At 44.0% G+C, this 25,592-nt stretch overlaps 1 protein-coding gene across 6 annotated transcripts in view; it reads right to left on the bottom strand.

Annotated features, from left to right (window-relative positions):
- The window catches only part of TNIK (TRAF2 and NCK interacting kinase), a 380,604-nt gene that overhangs the window by 94,835 nt on the left and 260,177 nt on the right, over positions 1–25,592 (bottom strand). For all 6 annotated transcript variants that reach the window (XM_073897348.1, XM_073897355.1, XM_025878953.2 and 3 more), the window contains exons 8-10: positions 15,223–15,277; positions 12,873–12,951; positions 4,117–4,292 (exon numbers count right to left, since the gene is read on the bottom strand). In XM_073897348.1, the coding sequence (XP_073753449.1) occupies positions 4,117–4,292; positions 12,873–12,951; positions 15,223–15,277 (310 nt within the window). The remainder of the gene's footprint in view (positions 1–4,116; positions 4,293–12,872; positions 12,952–15,222; positions 15,278–25,592) is intronic.

Genomic DNA, 25,592 nt, shown 5'->3' with positions numbered 1-25,592 from the left:
AGGAGATCAGAATCTAATGGGCGAGATGGACAAGTAGGTAATCAGATCTGCCATGATTATTAAGAAATTAATCTTTATTGGGTGTCTCCCATGCTAGTCACCCTGCTAGATACTTTACTTATGTTCTCCCATTTATTTTGCTTAAAATCCTTTAGCATACTACCCACTTTTCAAGCAAAGACGCTATTACAAGAGGGTGACAGGACCAATGGCTTACTAATAAAAGACCGATCAATCTGGGATTTGGATTTAGAATTCCATCCAGAACTTCTCCAACTTTAAAACTAGTGTTCTTTCCAACATATTATATGCTAAATAGAAATCTATAAAAAGAGCAATGGGATAATAGAGAAAGGAGCAAAGTCCATTGGTCATAATGGGGGAAGGGGCCAGCAAAGTCTTTTGAGGAGGAAATGAGCTGGGCCTTGCAATGTCAGTGACCCTGTTCCAGACAGATGGCAGCTGAAAGTGGTGGGAAAGGGCATTCTAAGCAACATAACCACGTGAGTAAGGCTGATAGTAGTACAGGGCATGACATGTTCACAATGAATTGTGAATGGCTAGATGTCTGGCTGTGAGAAAAGACAGAATGAGTAAGCCTAGTACATCTGATACGACTTCTTGATCCTTATATATATCTTGCTGAGGACTTTTCTGTGGGCAATGGGGAATTTTGGAAGAGCTTTTAATTTTGAGCAAGGGAGGGTCACATTACTGTGATCCTTTCATAGTTGTGGGTTAGTAATTACAACTTTGAAGGCCCTTGCGTAGTCTTAAAAAGGAACCAAAACTGCAATTTGGTTGTGTTACCACAAGGAGGCAGCACCTATGACGAGAACTAAACACTCCGCCTTCCCTACTCTTCAGCCAGTAAAGAGATAATGAAAAGGTATTGAGCAGGGCACATGCTGTGACGAGCACTGGGTGTTATACTTAACTAATGAGTCATTGAACACTACATCAAAAACTAATGATGTACTATACAGTGGCTAACTGAACATAATAAAAAAAAAGAAAAGGAGCCAAAAGCACAGTGACTTCAAGTATATTTTTTAAAATCACAAGTTAGCTTCAAATATTTAGATACGCACAAAGTTTTTGGGCTATTTATTTTTTTGAGTATTATTTCACCAAAATGTAAAGGACCTTCACAAAGTGTTTCACTCTTCCACACTGAAAGCTGACTATTCCAAACTTTCCTGAAATGAATCAACAGAGAGTTTGAAGTAAACTGCAGAAATTTTATCTAGCAAAGGGAAATTCTAGCAAGGGAAAGAAGCACACAACTAATCCAAATATTTCTACTCTCTAGGGTAAAACCTTCATTTTTCAGGCCCTTCAATTGTAATACTGCACCTGAATCTGGTCTCATTGCTTTTATATTACTGGCATAAATTAGCATATGTCAACATATCTTAAGGAAAAAATAGTATCAGGTTAAAAAAATCATAAATCGATTCTCATTAAAATTGTTTGATTGTACCAAAAGCTGGTCTTAGAGCTACTAAGAGAGTGTGAAAGTCCTAGAGGAAGTCAATTAAGTCATTTGATGAAACTGAGCAAATGGAATGAGCCCTCGCTTGATCGATACTCTTTCTGGGGAGCAAAGCAGAAGGCTTCTGATGGCTCTAAACCTAAACGGAATTAGGTTCCTTACATTACCAGGTCACTCTTTAGTTCATCTCCTACCAAGAACCTTACACTTCTACTCTGCAGAGAAAGAACATATTAAAAATAGTCTATTGTCATAGAATGGGAGTTCTGAGTCACATTCCAGCATCTGTGCCCCCCAAATGTGAAAACAACCCAAGGCACAAGCTTTACCCATTCTATTCACAGGTCAAAGGCAAAGAGGTCACGAGTTCTCAGAAAGTAACTCTGAATCGTGCTGAAAAATTATAGGTCAATAAAGAACTTCTTATATAAAAATAGCTAATATTTATTGAGTACGTTTATATGCCGGACATTGTATTAAGACATTTTAATGCCTTATCTCATTTGATCTGCAACAATACTGGGTGATACGGATTACTATCATATCCCCTCTCTTATTTTAAAGATGAGAAAACTGGGATGAAGTTCACGTACCTATTCAGGGGGTAGAGCTAGAATGGGAACTCAGAATTTGAATCTGGAAGCAACAGGCCCACAGAAAAAGAAACTTCCCTTTTAGAGAAGTCAGCCTTTAATGCTTGCGTGTTTGATGAAAAATCAGTTCTGGATTTTTTTTTTTTTTTTTTGGAGGAGTGGGAGGAGCAAGGGCAGAGGGAGAGGGGGAAAGAGAGTCTCAAGCAGACTCCATGCTCAGCACTCAGCGTGAAGCCCAACACAGGGCTCGATCTCACGACCCTGAGATCATGACCTGAGCTGAAATCAAGAGTCGGACGCTTGGCTGACCGAGCCCCCCAGGCCCAGGCCTGGAACTTTCTGATCTTGACTTACCTATTTCTCTCATGCTTGGTTCTTTCTGGTTCCTTCAATTCCCCTCCCAGCATCACCTGACAGACACCTCATCCCTCTCCACCCACAAATAACTGGAGATGGGCCTCCTTTTTTTTTGTTTGTTTGTTTTGTTTTGTTCAAGGGGGTTTTTATTTATATATTTATTTTCCAGGGCTGTAAAAATTTTATGTTCATTCAAAATAGGCAATGAAACTTCATTTCCTATTTAGCACATGAAGTAAAAATAGTTTGATCCCCAAACATTTAAAAGTGTATCTTTTATTTTAAATTGAAGTATAGTTGACATACACTATTTCATTAGTTCAGGTGATGGACCTCCTTTTTGGCTTAGCCTCATAACCTCCTACTCCTGAGTCGAACTGATCGTACATTTCCCTGAGTTCCCGAGACTGGCAGCCAGGAAGAAACCCTTCCCTTGAACCTTCACTGGGGTTTTCTCCTCCTGCTCAACCCCCTGCTGCTCTTACCTCTGCCCAGTCTTGACTCACACTGCTCACCGCCCACCCCACATACCTGCTCGTACCTCGCCACACACATTACAGACAGTAACTGCAGAAGCAAAGAAGGGGAATTCAAATAGAAGGAGAGCACCCTCCATCCTGTGCTGCCCACCACCCTCTGATGCGCCATCTGGCTTGGAAAGAATAGAGAAGGGTGTCCAGGACAGAAGGGAGGAAAGGCACATGGCCATGTGCCTCGCACCTTTGCTGCCCGGCCTTCCCCTTTACCCTCCACTCTGCACATGCTCAGTGCTCACCTCTCCAGCCCTATAATACCTCCTCACTGTCATCCCTCCTCCCCCCTACCCCGCTGCTCCTCCTGCCTCCAACCAGTGGGACTCACCCTGTCTGTCCTCTGGATCTTTCCCTTTCCTCCCCATACCTCAACCTTCTGTACCTCCCACCCACCTAGGCACAAGACCTGCCCCAGACCACGTGAGTTTTCTCCTTGGTCAGGATGCTAGATAAGGAGGTCTGAGTCTCTGTTCAAACAACCAGGATACAGTCCCAGGGCTCCAAGTTTGCCTCATGTCCTTTCCACTGATGCACGGAAAAGACAGTGTGGTACAACAGCTAGAGCCATAAGAGATAAGACTTTTGACTCTATAAAATAAAGAAGCGCATTAAACGATCTTCCAGCTCAAAGTTCAATGTTCCATATATCAAGCCTGGTGATGCTGTGACTATAAGAAAATTCATTCTGACTTCTGAAATAAATTTGAAATGAGCCTCAGAGCACAAAAACTTAAATGTTGAAGACTGCCGGGAAAGAAAAATGTCGACTAAGTGGGGTTTTTTATCGTTGTTGTTTTTAGGTTGTCTTCTGTCGGTTTTTAGTCTTCAAAACATGAATAGTCATTTAAACTAAGAAAATCACTTGTCATATTAAACCACTTCATAGTATTACTCAACATGACTTTTTGTCAGTGCCTGGAAAAGGTAATATTCCTTACAGTTCTAACCCTTCATGAAGATTCCATTTCACAGTCTCACTCCATTGATGCCTACAGGCTGCAAGCTCAGAGGCAGCCCTTCACACTAAAGAATAATGCAGGCCCACCTGAAACCCCCACGGCCACCTCCAAATATATCAAGAGCCCATGACCCACTCCATCTTTTGTTTCCTTTGCTGAAATCCAAATGTGCTTCTAACCTTTCTCTCCTCGCTTCTTCTTTGTTCTGTCAATATGGTCCTTGAGTTGAATGCGGACCTGTCGTTCATTAGGTTGGTCTCGTATAAATGGATGCTTCATCAATTGTTCTGTTGCTGGTCGCTGGCTGTGATTCTTTACCAAGCAGCTCTCAATAAATGACTGGAATTTTTTTGACCTGCCACGTGAAAGAGATGAACCCACAGATAAAAAGACAATCCAAAGAAAAAGCAAACTTCCATTTTCTAAGACACTACAATGAAAAAAAAGAAAATAGGTGCAATTAGTCAACACAGGGATCAACCAATCACAAAATAGGTCTAGAACTTTATTAAGTACAATGGGGTTCAAAGGCATCATCACCATCAACACACAATTCAGGCAATGTACGGGAGTTACACGCATAAAAGCATTTTTGCACAATTTATATATAATATCACACAAGAGACCAAAAGGAATCAGAGAAGAGAAAGACCTTGGTGAGAGTCACATCTGGAAGGTCCATTGTAATGAGGGTACCTGAGCTGGGCTTTAAAGAATGAAGAGGAAATCACTCTGGGAAGACAGTTCAGGGAGGCAGGAAATAGTGAAAAACTAAGGCTGGGGCTGAGCACACTATACGTCGGGGCACACTGAGGTAAGCTGTCTAAATGAGGCAGAAAATGAAAGCTGGGGGAGAGCACAATCAGGGTTGGCTAGGTAAGGAGGAGTACGTTTTGTAGAAATGAGAAAGATTCTTACTTGGTAAAGTGAACTTGGTTAGGCAAATTTTTTAACTAGTAATTTCAAAATTACTTTTGAACTTTGCTCTCCAATTAATAAGAACAGAGTGTATGTGTATGTTTGCTATCAACCCAAGGACTTGGAAACTTAGGGACTAAGTTCATACCCAGACGTGCACTTATCTCCCTCTAGAAAGGCACTATTTCCCCAAAGATAAACCCTGTGCCGGAGAGTCACAGGGCAGGGGAGAGCTGAGGAGAGACACCATAGTAATGAGTAGGGGAGCAAGTCCACGCCGTGGTAGAAATTAACGGTGGACTTTGGCTATGATTCACGAGTTGGGCATGCATGTTTTGGCCCAAGAAATTGCCCAGTATCATAAATAATTACTTCATGACTATAGAGCATGACTTTCTGGTGTGCCCCACTGGCAGCCTGGCACATCACCCTCAGAGACCTTAGGGGAACTCTGGTCACCCTCTTTGCGGCACCCACTCTGCTCAGAGCAGGAGGGAATCCATTTTGTGCTCTCTGTCGCCCTCCTGTGGAGCACTGCGGAATAACAGGAGCGGATCCCAGGAGCCAGCTTCCCTGGGTCCGCCAGCAGGCCCCCCTCCACACAGATTTCAGGCTTGAAAGATGTCCTCATCACACAGAACACAATGGTGAGCATGTTCTTTAAAATTCAAATGCAAGAGGGCACTCAATGTAAGAGGGCACTCACAGATGCACCACTCTCCACTTCGGCCCTGGTCAAAGCAGTTTCTCATTTTATTCCATGTTTTTAAAGGACTGAATCATTCATATTGTTTCCTCCCTAAATTTCTAAGCTAAGTTCAAGCTTTCAAATTATTTTACATAGAAGCAGATGTAGCATGCTATGCTGGGGGTCACCCCAGGATCAATCAGGATCAGCCACCCTGTGGACTGTGGAAAACAGTAATAATAGGGTGGACACTCTGTGCACCTTCTTGCATGTCCTTCAGCCTGTACCCCTGCTTCCTCCACATGGGCGGTCTCCAGTGTCCAGTGTGCCTGAGTCATCTTTGTAGCCGGAGCACCCTACCTGCCCTCAGATGCTTGAGGAACAAATGAATGCACGCATGGTTATCAGATGTGAGTTCTGGACAAGTGTGTGTGAAATGGCTAGCTTCCAATGTGTGCTTGTGAGGGACAGACAGGGAGGTTTGGAGTGGAGATAATATTGAATATGCTTTCTTTTTCAGGCCCACCAGACAGATCTGTGGAGACACAAATGTGATATCACCTAAGGAGAGACTTTGTGAAAAAAATCCATCATGGAATAATGGGCTGTCCTAAGGAATAAACGGAAGAGAACGAGGTGAACCTGCATAAAGAAATAGACAAGTTCCACATGGCACTTTTCTAGGTAGAAAATCAGTATCAAGAACATGAAAACAAAAACAAATTAAGACAGGGAGCTGTTGAATATTCATTAGCAATGCAAATAAAAGCTGTTTTTTTTTTCCTGTTTGCGACTAGAAGGAAGTGCTTTCTTTTTATAAAGTGCTCAACTATTAATTAGAAGGTGATAAATAAAAGAAATCACATCCAATTTAAACATGAGATCCAGACTTGATAAACTGTGCATTCCATTCCCCAATACTGACATCTAAAAAAAGGCAGTGGCAACTAGGAGGAGAGAGTGTTCAGAGTTCAGCAGAACCAGCTGTGGTACAGAGTTCTCGTTCCACTATCTCTTCCAGTGGGAAGGAACCTTCGGAGATATTCAGGAGAATAACTCTGGGTCCAAAGGTTGGGCCAAGATGTGCAGGACCATAAAGCTGGCAACGTATCTCATGTCTTCTTCAAATGGTACCATTTGAAGAGAGAATAATGCTACCTTAAAACAAATCTTCGAAGAAAGATTCATTGTCTCTTATTTGAGTTAGTACGACCAAGGAATCAATATGCTTAATTACGTTTAATTAAAAGTAAAACCCCCTCCCCTATGTTGAACACCACTTGACTGTTTGCCGAGTTGTGTAATGGGTTTAAAGTACATTTATATAACTTTATTGTTTGCATCTCTGCTGCCGGTAATTTAGTTCTGTCTCTTAAAAAGAAATGCCTAAGATTAGTAATACTAATTTCCCCAGGGTTGGCCTGGACAGACAGATGTTAATGTTTGGTGCTTACAGTTGGAAGCCCCGGTTCTAATACCAGCCTCACCAAACACTGTATCTTCCCAGAATTTCTCAGCCTATATATTTAATTGTGTTAGAGGAATTAAAAATGCCTGAAAGATTATTACATTAGTCATTATAACCAGTCGGGCTAAAAGTTTTTGATAATCACAGGACTCCCTAAATGTAATTTTGAGCTTTAGAATTTGCATTTGCCCAGAACTACCTTTCCTCTCTACGTTGGGCTCTATCACTTTTTAACTGTGTGACTTTGGGGCAGATTATTTAACTTCTCTGCGTCTCAGTTCCCCTGGCTGCAGATGGTGATATTGTAGGATTTATCTCAAAAGACTGCTGTGATGATTCAGTGAATTAATTCATGTAAAATACTTAGGACTTAAACTGTATGTATATAAACATAAGCTGTATGTATGTTTGCTGTTGTTATGATTATTACTATCACGATGATGACAAGGTCCCAGCGACCTCTGACCATCACCAGGCTTAAACAACAGGAGTATCTATCTGCCTTTAGGGCTGGGGGTAGAAATGTGAAGTTCAGCCTCTGTTGAACCGAATAGTGTAGTGTTCTTAAAGGGAATTATTTCACATATATTTGGGTTAGATATGGTAGAGGAAGAGTCAATGGGACCACTCTCTCCAAGGAGACCACACAAAAAAGAATTTTTAAAAACCTGGGCAGCAATTTTTGTTTTGATTTTAATAAAGTCCAAAGTCACATTACTACTAGCAAATTCAGTTAATTTGAAGTATTTTCTGATATTTGCTTTCTATTATTATTTTTTCATTTAGAACACACACACACACACAACCCCAAATAGTTTTGTCATTTCTTAAAAAACAACAGTGACTGTGCTTGGTGGCGCAGTCGGTTGAGTGTCAGACTCTTGGTTTCGGCTCAGGTCGTGACCTCAGGGTCGTGAGATCGAGCCCCTACATCGAGCTCCATGTTCATCGAGGAGTCTGCTTGAGATTTTCTCTCTCTCACCCTCTCCCTCTTCCCCTCATGCTCTCTCTAAAATAAATAAGTAAATCTTTAAAAAACAACAACAACAACAAAGAACAGTGCCTGACAACCCACCAAGAATCAGAACTGGTGTTTCATAGAATAGCAGGAGGGACTATAAGCTTTGGAGTGAAAGCAGAAGGCATGGGTTCCAGGCTGGCTCTAGCGGTGAGGAGCCTGGGACCCTGCATAAGCCAGTTAACTTCACCAGGCCACTGGTCTTCATCTGGAGCACAAGTGGGTTGGACCAGGGAACATTACGTCTCTTTCCACTGAGAAGCACTTAAGATTTTTCTTTTTTTTAAAGATTTATTTATTCATTTTATTATTTAAATTTTTTAAAATTTAAATTCAATTAATTAATATATAGTGTATTATTGGTTTCAGAGGTAGAGGTCAGTGATTCATCAAATTTTTAGAATACCCGGAAGCACTTACGATTTTTCTAATGATCTCAGTCAAGTGCTTCTTTGCCTGTGCGGAAACTTCACCTTTAAAGAGCATGGGAAAAGAAAAAGACCAACTGTCTTTCATAGGAATGAAGTCCTCCCCGAGTTTCTCCAGAAACTCCTGCAGGAGACTATAGCACTGAGTAGGGCAGGGCAGCCAGGGTGAACATGGCAGGAAGAGAAAGGTGAGGGAATGTGCTGAAGGAGATGGCTGACCCATGTGGGGGGGTCTGGCCATGCTTAGAGACAGGAGGAGGAAATGGGAGTCCCACCTTACTGCGCATGTGCCCATGGTGACATGCAGACAGAGGCCAAGAGCATCCTGGCCTCTAATTCAGCTGAGGTTAGAATCCTCCCAGAGGCCTCATTATTGAATGGCTGGGCCACCTGGGCATTGACTGGAGCCCTGACCACATGACCTCCTCGGCACTGAGGCCGCTCCTCATCTCGCTGATGGGGGTGGAAAGGGCCAGGTTCTGGCGAGTGGGGGTGCTTTCCTCCCACCCCCAACAACAAAGGGGCAAAGAGCAGTGCTCCTGCCTTTCTCTCCCTAATATTAAGGCACAGGAAAAAAATGTTCAGCTGAAAGACTAGTACCCCATTCTCTAACACTCAAACCTTGAACTTAAGAGGCCAGATGATCTAGTAAAGAGAATGGGGGTTACAAACTTGGGAAACTAAAAGATTGTACAGACTTGTGCAAGGAACATGACCCACCCAAGCCTCAGTCTTATAGCTACAGAATGAGGACTAAAAGCATCTGCCTGGTGGGGTTGTGGTTAAGATTAAATTTGTATCTATATAATAAATATATACATATACACACATATATAAATTACTGAGTCTGCAACATGCGTATGCCTTCTATGTCCTGTATGTTGTAGGTTTAGCAAGTTAGCTGGAAATGACCCTCAACTGAATGCTTATCATAAAGAGTTCGTGGCCCATTTCTACCACAGTGGTGCCCCCCTTTGGCAGTACTTTGATATATACCCTAAGAACAGTGTATTTCCTCTGATAATTCATTAGGCAGAGAGGAGCTGGATATAAAAAGAACATTTTGGAGTTTTGTTTCTTTTGATGGGTGGGAAGAGGGATCCTCTCCCTTAAAAAATAAAAAGAAAATAAATAAAATATTTCACTTCCTCCCAAACACTAGGGCATATTAAAGCAAACCCTAACTTATTTCTCTTTTTTTGAGCATTTTTATTTTATTTTTCTTTTTTTACATTTTATTATTTATTTATTTATTTATTTATTTTGACGTAGCGTTCCATGATTCATTGTTTGCATATAACACCCAGTGCTCCATTCAATCTGTGCCCTCTTTAATACCCATCACCAGGCTAACCCATCCCCCTACTCCCCTCCCCTCTAAAACCCTCAGTTTGTTTCTCAGCGTCCATAGTCTCTCATGGTTCGTCTCCCCCTCCGATTCCCCCCTTCATTTCTCCCTTCCTACTATCTTCTTTTTTTTTTCCTTAACATATAATGTATTATTTGTTTCAGGGGTACAGGTCTGTGATTCATCAGTCTTACACAATTCACAGCACTCACCATAGCACATACCCTCCCCGGTGTCCATCACCCAGCCACCCCATCCCTCCCACCACCCACCACTCCAGCAACCCTCAGTTTGTTTCCTGAGATTAAGAAACCCTAACTTATTTCAAATCACTTTGGACCTGGTAATTCAAGAAAGTACTCTGCAGTGCTTAAATATTTTCACTTAAAAAGTAGAATTCTATTGGGGCGCCTGGGCGGCTCAGTCGGTTAAGCATCTGCCTTTCGCTCAGGTCGTCATCCCAGGGTCCTGGGATCGAGCCCGGTGTCAGGCTCCCTGCTCAGTGGGGAGCCTGCTTCTTCCGCTCCCGCTCCCCCTGCTTTTGCTCTTTCTGTCAAATAAATTAAAAAAATCTTTTTTTTTATTTCGAAGTAGAATTCTATTGCAGAGAATTAGGAGCCACATCCTGTGTCCTATGGCCTGGGGGTTGGGGGGTTGGGTCAGCTGCATGGCCATCTTATAAAGGCCAGGTTCTGAGCGAGACGGAGTTCTTCACCAGGGCTTCTGTCTTCCCACTCACTCTCTCAAACAGCCAAGTCGTTTCCCCTTCTCTGTCCGGCAGTGTGGAACTCACACTCCTAACGGGCTTTCCTTCAGAGTCAGGGAGGCTGGGTGAGATGGAGGCCTGGCTTCCTCACTGTCCCTGGGCTGACCCAGCTCCTGACAGCGCCGCCAGAATTAGTTTCTGTTGTCAAAGGTTTGAAGCAGAAAAGTCAGCCTGTATTCTCCTCACTCTCAAACAAGGTCAATGCAGAGTTGATCTTTTTGGGAGTGGGGTCAATGAAAATTAAAACTGCAGTGCAGGGGCTGTTCATTCACTTTTCTAAGGAGACAGAGAGATCACGCAAAGGCGATAAGAGGAAAACAGGACAAGTGCAGTGACCAATTTCGGAGCTGGGGAGAGGTGGCGATGGGCAGAAGAGCCATCTGGTACCTTCAAAGGGAGCCACTCGGCTGGGCAGGGGTGCTGCATCTTTGCACAAGAGGCCCAGGATCTGAATGTGATGCTCAAACACCAGATTTCTAAAAGTTGGCAATTAATACCAATGTTTCTGAGACACAGTGTGTGGCCACTTGTGCTGACCAAACGTAACACATGTGTGGATGGCCAGTTTGTGCTCTGTGGGCTGAACCCTGGAAATTCCTGTCCAGCAGCAGTGCAGGGAGTGGCAAGGGAGGGAGGGCACAGGGTAAGTAAAGCCCACCGTATACAGTGTGTGTGTGTTGGGGGGCGGGGGGCAGGGAGGCTTGGCCCAAAGGACAAGCAGCAAGCTGGCAGAGGGCTTTGCAGCACTCCTGGTGCTTTCCGGGGTTGGGGGGGGGGGGAACTGAGCTGGATTCTTTCCCGGGGAGCCTGTTCCGGGGAGAAGGGAGGAAGCACACACAGAGCCTGTGTCCAGGCCCTGCTGGTCATGTGCCGTACGGGGGCCCAATGGGAGGCTGTTGCTGGGGAGAGAACAGCAGGCTCACACAGTGACCCTCCAGAGTGAGAAGGAGGAGCAGGGCTGCTCAGCCCCTTGTTGCCCATAGCAACCCTCAAGCTCTTCCTCGGCAGGCCTCGGCAACTCAGGGCTGCCGGTCCCCTCTGGCTGGTTCCCTCTCTTCTCTGTGCCGTGTGCCTTTCTCTTGTCACACCGGGGTTGCCATGTCACTACTAGGTGACTGTAGTAATCTCGACTGCAGAGGGTGAGGCTGCGAGTGGGGAAGGGGAGGAACATGAGTCCCAGCAAGGGTGATCGTGAAGTGATCATGAAGTACGGAAAGGGGCAGAAAGGTCCCGAGCCTTCATGCTCTGACTGCCCAGAATACGTCTCTAGAAAAACAGAGGGGGTCATAAGTGGTCCAGGAATCGGCCCCCGGCCAGGGCAATCAGATTCAAGGATGTATTGGGATGTATCAGGAAACACCCTATACACAGGGGGAAGAAAGGAGCGATGGATTTTTGTTATGCAATAAGGTACAAAGATCCCGCTGTAAGTACACACAAAAGTCCAACTTCTGGTCTAACCATAGAACTGTATTTCCCAAACTTGAGTCAATCGTATACCACCAACATCATTTTTTGTTTGTTTGTTTGTCTCCACACCCAGCCTGGAGCCTAACATGGGGCTTGAACCCATGACCGTGAGATCAAGACCTGAGCTGAGATCAAGAGTCAGAACGCTCAACCGACGGAGCCTCCCAGGTGCCCCACAACCAACACAGTTTTTAACCGGACTTTTGCATCATCCATCCTAGCATCCACTTGGTATTTTTCTTTAAATTAGGTCAAATTTTTTTAAGTGAATAAGTTTATTAAATGGGAAGTTTGTATCACTGCCCCAAATAAGAAGCCAATATCACATGCCATAAAGGGAAAGCAATAGTAAAAACAAATATTACAAATATTTATGCACAGACCAGTGAAATCATCCCTCATATAACCAGGTATGTGTAGGCACTCACAGATTTACCATCTTAAGGAGTAGAAGAAAAGCCAGCCCAACTAACCAGCTGACTCTTGGAACTATCACCCCCTCTGATGAGATGTCTTGTGCTGCCAGGCAAGATATTTCTTGGGAGGACGATAAATCAAAGAGCTTTCATGCTATTACTTGGGTTCCACCACTCACTTTAGCTAATACCTCCTTACCTTGAAGGGTATGGTGATAAAGACTTGCAGAGCAAATAGTAGGTACTTAATATGTGCTTTAAGATGAGTGACAGCCTATGGAAAATCACTCACCAGGTCTCAGTATATGTTGGTCTCGTCATGCAGCTAGACCTAAGGATTTGAGCTCGTCCAAGAGAGCATCGCAGGAAAACCCTCCCCTCGGATCGACAAAGCACCAAAGAAGACCAAACTCACCACTTCTTCGACTTCAGGCGAGGCGCTGGGTTCCGGGGGATGAGGAAGAGGGCTCTCATGGGGTGCATGTCACAGAGAGCTGCAAGAGACCAAAGCAAGGGCCAGCTCAGGTTAGGAGGCCAAACCTAGGCCAAATGGCTCTGAGGCCACACATGCCCAATGAGCTAAGCCAGAAGATCACAAAGCTTCTGTGTGCTGAGCATTTAAGAGAGCTGATGTCTAATTACAGAAGTCTCATAAAATATGCGTTTCAACTGGACCTTGTTAACATTTCTACTTCTACTTCTTATTTAAGAAAACTAAGTTAAAGGGTCAAAGCCTTTGCTTTGCTATAAATAACCATCTCAGATTCAGAGTAAACAACATCAAGATAAAAACTACAATGGAGACGGTAGGTTATTTTTAATTAGCAAAAGCCTAAGTCATAAAATGAAAGATAGATGGTCTATTTCTTATACACTGAAGGCTCATACACACGCAATGCTATCTACATAGATTTTTTAGAGTATAAAGCACTCGACCAGACCACTTTCCTCTCTGTATTTCCAAATATCCTGATGGCTTTTCAGGTTTCATGACAGGTTCGTTTCCATTTTTTGTTCATTTGTTTGTTTGTTTGTTTGTTCACTGGCCCCAGGAAGAACAGAGAGATCGACGCAAAGAGGGTCTGGTAGAAAAGTTACTAAAATATCTCAACCTGTAAACATGGCACTATGGTTTATAGAGAAAGCACTCATGCATTCTTATTTTAATCAAAATATTTCACTAGTTTACTTTTTTAAACCTCCGGGGCTATCTTTTCCTTTGTGCCCAGAATAAGGATATATTCTCCCCGAAAGCTAAAAGATTCTGTGGGTAGAAGTTTATTTTTAGCCCCCTCTACTACTCATCAAGGATGATAATATGAGGATAATATTTCAGACTGCAATATATGATTTTTTGGATTCATAAATGCCTATTAGCATTGCCAATGAGGGGAATGTTGTCAACAAACACTCCAAATCAATCATGCTACAGATGAATTCTACCAACTCTAGAGTGAGAAATACAAAGGCTATGATAACCTGAAGATAAACAGCCATGTGAGCCAAACGACCTGCCATGCACAGAAGGGGGCCGTTTTGGGTTCAGGTTCTCCGGAAAGCGGACGCCAAGGCTGCACTAACCAAATGAGAATAGTTCCAGGGGAAATTTCTGCCTGAAAGGCATGGGGAGGGGGCCAGGGCAGGTTGGCGGAGCTGTCACATTGCTCTGCAAGTCTGATTGGAGTGAAAGCGAGAGGCAGACAAGGTAGGTGGAAGTGTGCTAGACTGTCCTGCCGCCTGAGGAAACCAAGCGGTGGAACTGAGGAGTGAGAGTTGCTTACGAAGGCATCTCCTGTCTTCGAGAAAGAGGTCTGCCTTGGGCACCTGGGTGGCTCAGTCGTTAAGCGTCTGCCTTCAGCTCAGGTCAAGATCTCAGGGTCCTGGGATCGAGTCCCACATCGGGCTCCTTGCTCGGCAGGAAGCCTGCTTCTCCCTCTCCCACTGCCCCCCGCCCCCGCTTCTGTTTCCTCTCTCACTGTGTCTCTGTCAAATAAATAAAATCTTAAAAAAAAAAAAAAAAAGGTCTGCCTTATATCCCTGCCACGCTAGGACCCTGAATAGGAGGTGGGATGGGGTGGGATGGGGTGGGGTGGGGTGGGGTGGGGTGGGATGGGATGGGGTGGGGTGGGGTGGGGTGGGGTGGGGGCAGGGCTTGGGGGCTGCTGCTGCAGCCAGACCCTTGGTGAGCTGCGCTTTCCTGCAGGAAGTCCGCAGAGCCCATGGTCATGGCCAGCACGCGCCTGGCGGAGGCGCTCGGCAGCACCCACGCTCCAGAGCGCAAGACATTTCCTTCCCCGGATGGCCGGAGCCCTGGCCGCTCGGCCTCCCACCTAAAAATCTAAACAGCAGTATTATATTAGGGGTGAGAGCAACCGAGTACAAGAGTTTGCGTAAGTCGCGCACTGAGAATCAGTTCTGGATTTTTGTTAAGTTGGGAGTTTACAGACTTTGTGGGTTGGCCCCAGTTTTGCATTAGGTAAAGAGCAGTTCAAGAATAAATGACGCGTGGAATCTGTCAAACAAACCAGATCCCCTAAATTCCTTTCCCTTTTCTTTCTTTTTTCCTCTAAACACGGGATCCTCACACGGCTCTGAAATGAATGGGTTCTGGTTGAGCTAAGGTGACTTTGCTTTCTAAATATGCCAGCTCGAACCCACACTGGGCTCAGCGAAGCAGAAGGAAAGCTACCCTGGCACGGGCAAGAAGGCTCGGCACCTGCAGAGAGCAGCCCAGCAACAGATCTCACCCAGAGGAAGGTACTTACGGGGAGCACCTTCTGCCATCTCGATAGCGGTGATTCCCAAAGACCACAGGTCACTCTGAAAGAGACGAAGGCACACACACACATGCATAAATGCAGGCAACAAAGAATAATTTGCTTCGCGGGTAACTGCTCCACAACTCCCTGTAGGAAAGCCATTCCTTTACAAACCTGTTTCACCCATGAAGTTTAAAAGCAGGGGCAGCCTTTTATTTTTATTTTTTTCTTTTCATGGGTAACGTCTTTCACGGTATGATCTGACACATGGTGGGTTTTCAGTAAATATGTGAAAAATGAATATGAGGTTTTAAAAATTAATTGATCACCAAAATTTATCTATGGATCGAACCATACGAAACTGGTATGATTGGACTGTTTTTAACACTTTTATTCAGGTATAATTATCATATAATTAACTGCTTATTTTTAAAGTGTATCATTTGGCAAGTTTTGAGACGTATGCACCTGTGAAAGCATCACCACAATCAACATTGTAAATATATCCAGCACCCCCAAAAGGTTGCACTTGTTCCTTTGCAGTCTCCCCTCCTGCCCTCCCCTCCTACCCAGTTCCTGCTCCGAGGCAACCACCGATCTGCTTTCTGTCCCTATGGATTAGTTTGCATCTTCTGCAGTTTTATAGACATTAAATCATTCCATTTCTTTCATGAACATAATGGATTGAGGTCCAGCCTTGTTGCAGTGTGTAGTAGGACTTCATTCCTTTTTACTGACGACTGCTGTCCATCGTATGGATATACTTACTACACTTTGTTTATCCATTCACTTGTGGATGGACATTTGGAGTGTTTCCAGTCGAAGCTACGGCAAATAAAGCTGCTACAGACGTTCATGTACAAGTCTTTGTATGGACATATGCTTTCATTTCTTTTATGTAAACACCAAGGAGTGGAATGGCTGAATCATATAGTAGATGCATATTTAGTGGATTGCCTTGACCTACAAAGACAGCGATTTCAGATTGTTTAACCAAATAAGATGAGGACAGGGAAACTTTTGGGTGGTGGCATTCACTGATATATCTCCAGTGCCCAGGACAGAGCCAGGCACCATGGGAGGTGCTTGATATGTTTGCTGAATGAATGAACAATATCGCCTATCTTGTAAGGAGACAATATGTAAAACAGAGAGCCTGTACCCTTATATTTTTTCTTATGGTAAGACTGACTTTTACATTGTTGTCAGAATTTTCTAGACTACTGCCTTTACCCCTGCCTGTGCAATCTGCAGCTGCAACAGTATGCTTCTCTTCCACTCTGCGTGTATGACTGAGTTGTCCCTAAGTATTGCACCGGAGGGAGCAAATCAAAAGAAGGGAGAAACCAGGTTAGGAAACCCCAGAAGAGAGGCTTGATGCTTCAATGCCCCAGCAGATTGGTAAGGACACACAATGTGGAATTTGGTTCAATCCTGATGAAGACTTTCATCCTCCTTTCATTTTCAGTATATCCAGAATTTTGCATGGTATTCCAAATTCTGTCCTGTAACCTCACGCAGATTACAGAAATCAAAGTTAAGTTTCCTTGCTATTCCCATCAAACAAATGTCAAGACCACAAGAAAGGAGATACACCTAGAAAAGGGACTATGAAACCCATGCTGAGCAATTACCCAGAACTAAACTTCTCAGTATCCTGTGAGTGACACCCAGCCCTGTTCAGTATTTGGACAGAGACCCGCACATACATGGAGGGGGCTTTCTGCAGGGGGGTCTAGCCTCTTGCCTGGAGTGTCATATCTACTTTAGAGTAGGTGGCCAGGGCACACACTAACCCTGTACTAGGACCGGGGGGGGGGTTTAATTCATGAGCCTATCAGTCTATTCACATGATACACATTCTCAGTTCAACTTGGGATAATAACACACCTGCATGATACCATTGTTCTCAGATCCCAAGTCACTTCTCTGCATGGAACACAACTCAAGAAGGCAACTTTTACCCTTTCTCTTTGTTATATTTCAAGATATATTCCTCCTGTCATTACACACACACACACGCACACACACACACACACACACAGTTTGCGCAGCCCAGCAAGTGACTGAGTTTTCCTGTGGACTCCTGGCCTTGCTTAGGGAGGCCCCTCTGCAGCTAATGGGGAAGGCCCAGGCCACTATTACAGGCTGACCCAGGAGCAGTAACTGGTAGAGCAGGAAACACAGGTCTCCCGTACCTGGGGTTTTAGGGTTGATTAACACAGGCAGTCATTTGAGAACATGACAAAAACACTGAGTCACTTATGGTGCAGTAGGCATTAAACAGGAAACACAGCAGGAATTGTCTGGATATGGTGGGCTGTGCTATTTTGATAGGATTTCAATATCTCTAGGACTTGGTGGTTCTACCATTTTCCCTCCATCTCCAGAAATCGAGTGTTCCTGTCATATGCAATGAGGTGCTAATATAGAGGTGGTGGCCAGGCTCTCTGTCCGTAAGGGCCACAGCAGGGTCAAATTTAGGTGGCCTTCAACTCCTGGAAGTTTGAACTGGTCTGAAAGCCAACTGAAGGCCAACACTTCCATAAGGAAATGACAGGGCTGGGGTGAGAAGAGCTCCAGGCCAGTCCTCAGATGGGGAAAAACTGCACAGAAAATCCAGGCAAACGTCTGCCTCCGAGGCCTTGCTCTAGCTTATCCCTTCTGCTTGCAGCCACGACCCTAATGGTGTGCTGGCTGACGCCCTCCTCTCCGTAATAAAGTCTTTGCTCAGATGCCATGTTCTCATTGCAGACCCCTGAATGTCTCCCCTGGCCCTACCAGACCCTGTTCTCTTTCCCACTTTGGTCCCCCAGAGAACGAATCACCTTCTCACATCTGTGTAATTTACTCATCCCTAATCTATAATGTGTTGTGTTTACTGTTTGTGTCCCCTGCCCCCAACGCACACAGACTAGATAGAACATAAGGTCCACAAGGGCAGGGATCTTTGTTTTGTTACCTGGTATATTCCAAGTACCTAGAGCAGCATCCAGCACATACTATAGGCACTTAAGAATAATCGTTGAATGAATGAACAGATCAAAGACCCATGACGGAAAGGAGCAAAACTTGTGTCTTAAGATTGTTAGACTCCTTGTAGGGCATCTCCAACCTTCCATTTCACAGACAAGGGGAAAGGACGTCCCCAAGACCACAGAGCAACTCAGCACCGGGTTTGGAGCAGAGCTGGGTCTCCGGCCTCCCGGGCCACTTCTCTTTTAACTGTCATCATGACATAAAAACCTGAGTATTCATCTTTTAAATAAAACCTATGAGGGGCCCATAAAAGAATTGTTCCAAATTCCTAATTCATTTACAGGTAACTGAAGGTGCCAGAGCCGCAGTGAAGGTGCTGAGATTCAGCGAGGCACCCCAAAAGCCAGTGCTAGGAAACTGGCCTCCACTTCCCAGAGGCAGCATGAATAGTCTTTGAAGTCAGATGGGCCTGGATTCAAAGCCAGGTTCCTAACTACCTGCAGAACACTGCTCAGAGCTTAGCTTCCTCAGTGTACAACAGAGCTAACTGCAACATGCACGCACACAGGTCTGCTGCCTGGCACAGTCTCGGGCGCACAGTGAGCTCCAGCATAGGAATCTTCTTCTTCTCTACTGTTAGGTGGGACTGCCTGTGCTTGCCCAATACAGTCTTCTATGTGTCCCCTCTCTCTGGTTGTGGCAGACTTTGTTTGTTGGCTAACCGCACAGGCATTCTCAGAGTGTAGGAAAACTAAGCTTGTTTATCCAGACTTCCCTGCAGCTAAGGAGGGCAGGTAAGGACAGGTCGTAGTTCTGGCCAATAAAACACAGGCGAACATCCTCCGGGAGCTTCAGGGAAAGCTTTTGTTTTTCCTGATACAAGGGACAAATACAGCTGGTGTCTTGACAACTCTTTCCCACTTCTTAGTGCCTTGAATAAAAACATGATATCCAGAGTTACAGCATCCATCTTGCAACCATGAGGCAATAAGTCAATAAGTTAATTATGACAGGGCGGAATGGTAGGAACCTGGGTTTTGAATACATCAATGAGCCACTATACCAACCTGGACAGCCTGCCTCTAGATTTCTGATGATGTAAGAGACATAAGAACAGCCAGAAACGTTCTTAGTGGTAATATGTATACAGCAATAATTTGAGGGAACATATTCCAACAGTAGGAAAATGGAGAGGCCCCAGTTGTTAGGTGATCCTGGTTTTACCCCACAGGAAGCAGGAAAAGTCAGTGAAGAGAGAGGTTTCTCTTATTCAGGACACATCATCTCACCTCCCCTCTGAGGCAGCTTCCCTGCCCAAACCCCAAAACAACCCCTTCAAACCAAAGGTCACACCATCCCAAGTCCTTTGTACCCTCTGTCACATGACCAGGCCAGAAATTGCTGCTTCTTTAAGCCCTCATTTGATATCACCATTAGGATTATATATATATATATATATATATATATATATATATATATATATATCTCCCCCACCCCGGGTTCTCCTCTTTTCCAAAAGGAACATTTATATTCCTGGCCATATATACCCAGAGCTGCTTGTAAGCTATGCTTAACTGCCTATGCTAGACAGCAATAAACGTCCTTGACGGGACTTGTTTTAAGCCTTTGGATACATTAGCAAGTCCCAAAGACACTTCAGAACTTAAATATGGGAGAAAATGTTCCAATTACAACTGGCAAGACAGATCACAGGAGATGAGAAAGGGAAGAGGGACGAACAAGATGGGGAGAGAGTCAGGGAGAGATAAGTTTCCTTTGTGGCCACGGTGTGCCTCGTTTTGGCAGGAGCTGGGTAATTCATTATTCCAGAGGCGCTATGCAGCCTGGCCTGTGGCATGATTAATAGCCCAGTCCTGTGTGCATTACAAATGGAACAGAGACAAATTCTAGCGCCTCTGAGAAGGCAGAGGTGAGCACGCAGCTTCTGGCTGGTGGGGCGGCGGGGGGGGGGGGTCAACTGGCACGCAGGCCACTTGAACACAGGAAAGAGCATTCCTTCTGGGGCTGGGCTGCCCAACCCGTGAAGAAAAGGACACTTGCAGATGGCTCAACCAATCACACATGGAAAGAGAGGGTTATGGAGGCACAGTAAAGAGCCCCCCTCCCCTCCGTGTGCATGAAAAGGCAGAAAAAGAGCTCACGCTAGACAGACAGACAGACCTAGATTTGACTCTCAGCTCTGACAACTAGCTTGCAAGCCACTTAACTCCTCGGAGCCCATTTCCTCACCTAGAATGTGGAGAGAACACTGTCTTGCAGGGTTAATACCAGAACTCAATAAGGTGATATATACACTCAAACACACACAGTGCTTAACACCATGCGGTGCAAATAGTGGGTATTTCACAAACACTGGCATCGTTATCACTGGCTGGCAGGGCAGCCAGCACACCAGGGTCAGGGACGGGGGCAGTGAGCTCTGTCACTTCATGGCTCTCAAAGAAGTCACCGAGATGATGCGGGCAGCTTACAGGAAGCCAAAGGAAAGGGCGCGTCCTGCCTCCTCCAGCCTCGCGGTCTCCCCTTCCTGGCAGAGCCTCATAGGAAGCCAGATGGACAGGCAGAAATGCGGTTCGCTGAGTGCTGGTGCCATTATCCCAAAGCAGAGGGTAGCAAGGTAGTCTAGACTTGACAGGCAATAGAGTAATAGCAGGCATGACCAGGATGGTGGACTCTACCAAGTCTCACGGACCAGAAAACAGCCTTCTGTTGTGACTTACTGTTATTCTCTCTGTGGAAATGTTCCAGCTGGAAAAAGGAAATTATATTTATTGGGTGTGGGCCCTAAGAGAAGCACCTTAACCTAGAGGTAGAAGTTATAGAGAAGCAGATTCTGGCTCAACATAAGCAGACAAGTAAAGGTGTGTAAGACAAATATGAGGTTTGGCTCATATGATGTTGTTGGCTTTTTTAGGTAAAAAAAAAAAAAAAAAAAATGGCCCCAAATAGCAGTACCTTCCTATGACACACAAACACTAAATATCAACTATCATATGTTGAGTAGCTACCAAGTGTTAGGCACTGAATTCATTCCTCTGTATACGTTAGCTCACTTTATTCTAATGCAACCTTGTAATATATGATTTATTATTCCCATTTCATAGAGGCTCGAGAAGGTTTAAATACATTCCCCAGGTAACAAAGCAAGCAAGAGGCAAAGTCTACATTTTAAACCAGTCCTGTCTGACTTCGAAAACTTCACTCTGATTCACTAGCCCATACACTTATATTCTGCATTCTATACAAAGAGCCAAGGTGGAGAGTCACTTAGGGTCACTGAGGATGTTCAAGCACGGGCCGTGATTAATAATTCCATTTCCCACGTAAAACGAGCTAAGAGCAGGAATCTTCAGTGCCTCGTTCATCTACATCTGTTATCTGACCCAAGGGGAAACGTTAGAATAGCTTTATTACCTTCAGCTGGGGATGTGCAGGAGGGGACCGAGGGGGTACTGCTGTGTCTCACCGAGGACTCTTAGGTGGATGGGAACGCAGAGCCACAAGGAATGTGTTTAATAGCAGGTTCAGCTTCTTACCGGTGATAATAACATGGTATCTCTATCATCCTTCCCTCCTTCTGAATAAGGCGGGGGGCGGTGGGGGGGGGGCTTGTTTGACTCTCAGTAGACAGAGGCCAGGCCTTCTTGAGGATGTAAATCTCATTCTGCAATCTGAAACCTGTCCTGTCGCATCATACCCTGTATGAATCTTGCTGACGCCCGACTAGTCGAGATTTCTCCTTCCATCCTGCCTGATTAAAGCCAATTATGTGTAACACGGGAGCATGAGTGCTCTTTCTACAGCCCGAGGACAACACTCACCACCCAAGCCTGGAGGAGACACCTATGGCTGCAAATGATCCACGGCACCTGTGCGCAAAGTCTCATAAGCAGAGTCGAGGTGACTAATACACAACGTTAGTGCAGGTCGGGACAGAGGATGGGGGAGTTGGGGGGGGGGGTGAGGGGCTATGCCATTTTACCAGGCTTCCTTACTTTACTAATTTAATATTTAAAAAAAAGGTCAGCTTATGGGGGGGGGACAGAAGAGAAAAAAATATAAAAAAAAAAAAATATATATATATAAAAACACATAAAATAAAAATTTGAAGCTGTCCACTCCCACCCAGGAGGGGCGAGTAAGACTAGACCATGTGTACTGTATATACTGTGAGCTGCCCTTAGAGTCTAACACTCTATCCTGGGATCTGTCCTGCTTCAGCACGCACGCTGCCGCATGGCTTAAAGGGCTGCACCGTATTCCACTGGCCAGATGCTCTTGGCCTTAGTCCACCAGTTCCCTATTGCTGAGAATTTGGCTGCAGAGAACTTTCATTAGTGAGTAGTTCCATTAAAGCAATAGATACATAGGACTATAAAACAGTTGACAACTCCCATCCGAATGGGAACTCAAATTTCAAAAAAATAGCAATTTAAACAGCTTAGGAATTTTGAACAGTTTTATTAATTTTAAACCTTTTGAATGCTTGTTATTAAATGAGAAAGCGCCCATTATTGCCCCCACATACTTATCAGGAAAATGAAACCTTTCCTTTTCTTTGAAGTGTTTTGACAGAATTTCTGAAAACAAGAAATGAAGGGCCTCTAGGGGAAAGTGAACACACCAGGCATATGAGATTCTGGTGCTCCTCCTTAGGAGAGGGGTTATTTTCAATCAGGTACTCACCATGCCTGGTAGGTATCAGACAAAACCAGATTGCACTGAAAAGCATAAGCTCTTCAGACTATCTTCCTACAGAGGCCTTTCTTTTATTGAATTACTGTAGTTTTTAGAAAAATCTATAGCAGTCTTTGAAGAGATCTTAAATAGTAGACATCTCAAGATATCTCAAATAGTAGCTGATAATCAATAATAAATCAAATAATAAAACAAAACTATATTCTTCTCTTATGTTGGTCTTTATTTTCAAGGAAGGGCTTCTGTCAAATCTAACAAAGCCTGGTGGCTTTCTAGTCATCTCTTATTGCAAACATACCCCTTAGGTGGCAAGTATCTACAACACACGAGAGCGCAAAGTGTTGACATACGTTTCTGAGGCTGGGAAATACGCTGGGTCAAATGGACGCACGGTACCAAACACCTAAACTTGGACGGGGTTGCAAATGAACTTTATGTGTCAGAAACTGCATGTACAGATGCAGCTTGGCTCACTCTTTACATGTGGTGGGTATTTAATAAATATGAGCTGAGTGAATGAAGAAATGGTTTCAAAAGGCAACATATTGTCAAGTTGTCTCATGGTGACAGCCCACATTCCTAAGAATGGTGAGCAGAAAAAAGGATGAAATCTGGTGCCAAGAAAGAAGTGGAAAGATTATATTTCCAGAATCGCTGCCTCTCTGGTCCACTGTAGAAGCGTGAAGCGGTTGAAATAAATCTTCAAAGAACACTCAAACCTTCCTATCTGCCCAGTCTTCCTAATTCACCCTTTCGTCCTGCCCATTCTTGTACCCATGACAATGACTGGTGAGGCTCATATTCTTGCCATGGCTTCTTCCTCCTCTCGTACCACCCGCACTCACAGCAATCCTAATAAAATAATTTTCACTAAGGTCTAAATGACTAATATAGCGAAACTTTCTCTCTTCAGGATTCAAGACACAGAAATTAATCTTCAGTTTATTAAAGTCTCAGGATACTTGTATAGTCACATGGACCTTCCAGTACCTCTGAAATCACCCTGTGCAGCGTGATGCCCCCCGCCCCCATGGTTACTCATACACCAGGGTTTGTCCACACCTAGAATTATGCGTTGGGCTCCAAATTCTTTCAATGATCCCAAACTATATTCCTTAGCCTTAATCTGAGGAAGGAGGACCAAGATATCTGTATGATTCTAAGCTTTGGCTTTGCCAGAAGGAAGTCAGTCCTCTTTTATGTTATTGAAAACAACTAAGTCACAGGGACCTATTTTACGTCACCGAAAAGAAGTTGCACATATAGTACAGCCACTCAGAATCGTTAGAAGGCTAAACCAAGGGTAAAAGTTTGAAACACCCTGATTATCCACAGTATGTTATAAAGCAGTCAGAAATATCTGTGGCCCAGAAGCAAACTAGTTAGCACTTGCTAAGTGTAACTATTGCTTGAAGAATTACTTATAGTCAATTACGATACACATATCTGGTCTGGGACCTATATTTTGTAGTGGCTCCTCTGAAGGGATCTGCAAATTAAATTATTTAAATAGGCTTATCATTAGTTTAAATAAATGACATTTATTTTGGCGAGATTAATTTTTAACTCAGCAGCTGTTTTCAGACAGACTGTTGTCAGGTTATTACGGTGACTAACTTTGAGAGAAGGAAGACATTTACAGGAGATTATTTTGGTTTTAGACTTTCAGCTTACATTTCTCCAAAGAGGCCAATCATTTTGTCAATGCCCTAAGCTACTGGGTCCCAAAGACACTGCAATGTTTGCATCTTTGTGACCTGATTTCAATAATAACCCCACATGTGGAGAACTAAAAATGTTCTTTAAAAGAGAAATTCTTCAAATATACTGTTTGGAAGCTGTTTTGTGGGTAAGTTGGAGATTTATATAGGAGTACATCATAGAGGAGCAGGGTAATATATTGGTAATATTCTGAAAAGAGAGTTGGAAGATGTGGGTTCAAGTCCCAACTCTGAGAAGCCCAGTAACTTGGTGTGCACTTGCAAAGGCCTCTGGCCTCAATTTCCTATCTGCAAGAGGAGGGCAAGTGGGGGTGACCACTAAAATCCTTTGGTGAAAAGTCCATGCACCTGTGAAACCAGCCTAGGTAGTATCAGATTTTGCCCAAGGTTGTGCCGTGGTCTATATAAAGACCACAGCATATCTCTTCATCTATTGCACTGAAAACCCACAGTTCCTACATCCCATTTGCCTCCAATTTTAACGTCTCAACTTTCAGCCACAATTCATAACAATGTCACCTGACATTACAGCTATCAATGGGATAGTAACCCCAAATTATGTTTGATTACTGGCTAGCAGAATGGAATAGAAGGGGGCTTCCTGGAGAAGGGGACAACTGTCACCATCTACTTAAACACTGCTTTGAATTTATTAGCAAATTGCCAGTTTATCATACAAAGTAACAAGCTACAAATCAAATTTCAATGAAACAGCATGATAGGCTACAGAAATACCATGAAGTAGCTACCAACAACCTGTTTCATTTGCTCTCATTGAAAAGGAACTTCAATAATTAAACTTTGAGCAATGGAGAAATGAGGAAGTCTATTTTTAATCAGAAAAAGATGACCCAAGACAACAGATTGGCTTTTTTTAAACATAAAAAGCTCTCAGAATATATATATATATATATATATATATACATATATATATATAGTTAAAAATCTAAACTATAA

Source organism: Callorhinus ursinus, unplaced genomic scaffold (assembly GCF_003265705.2).
Source record: "Callorhinus ursinus isolate GAN/ISIS: 27379988/994484 unplaced genomic scaffold, GSC_fseal_2.0 scaffold1, whole genome shotgun sequence".
Classification (NCBI taxonomy): Eukaryota; Metazoa; Chordata; class Mammalia; order Carnivora; family Otariidae; genus Callorhinus; species Callorhinus ursinus.
This window is presented reverse-complemented; position numbering and strand designations above follow the sequence as displayed.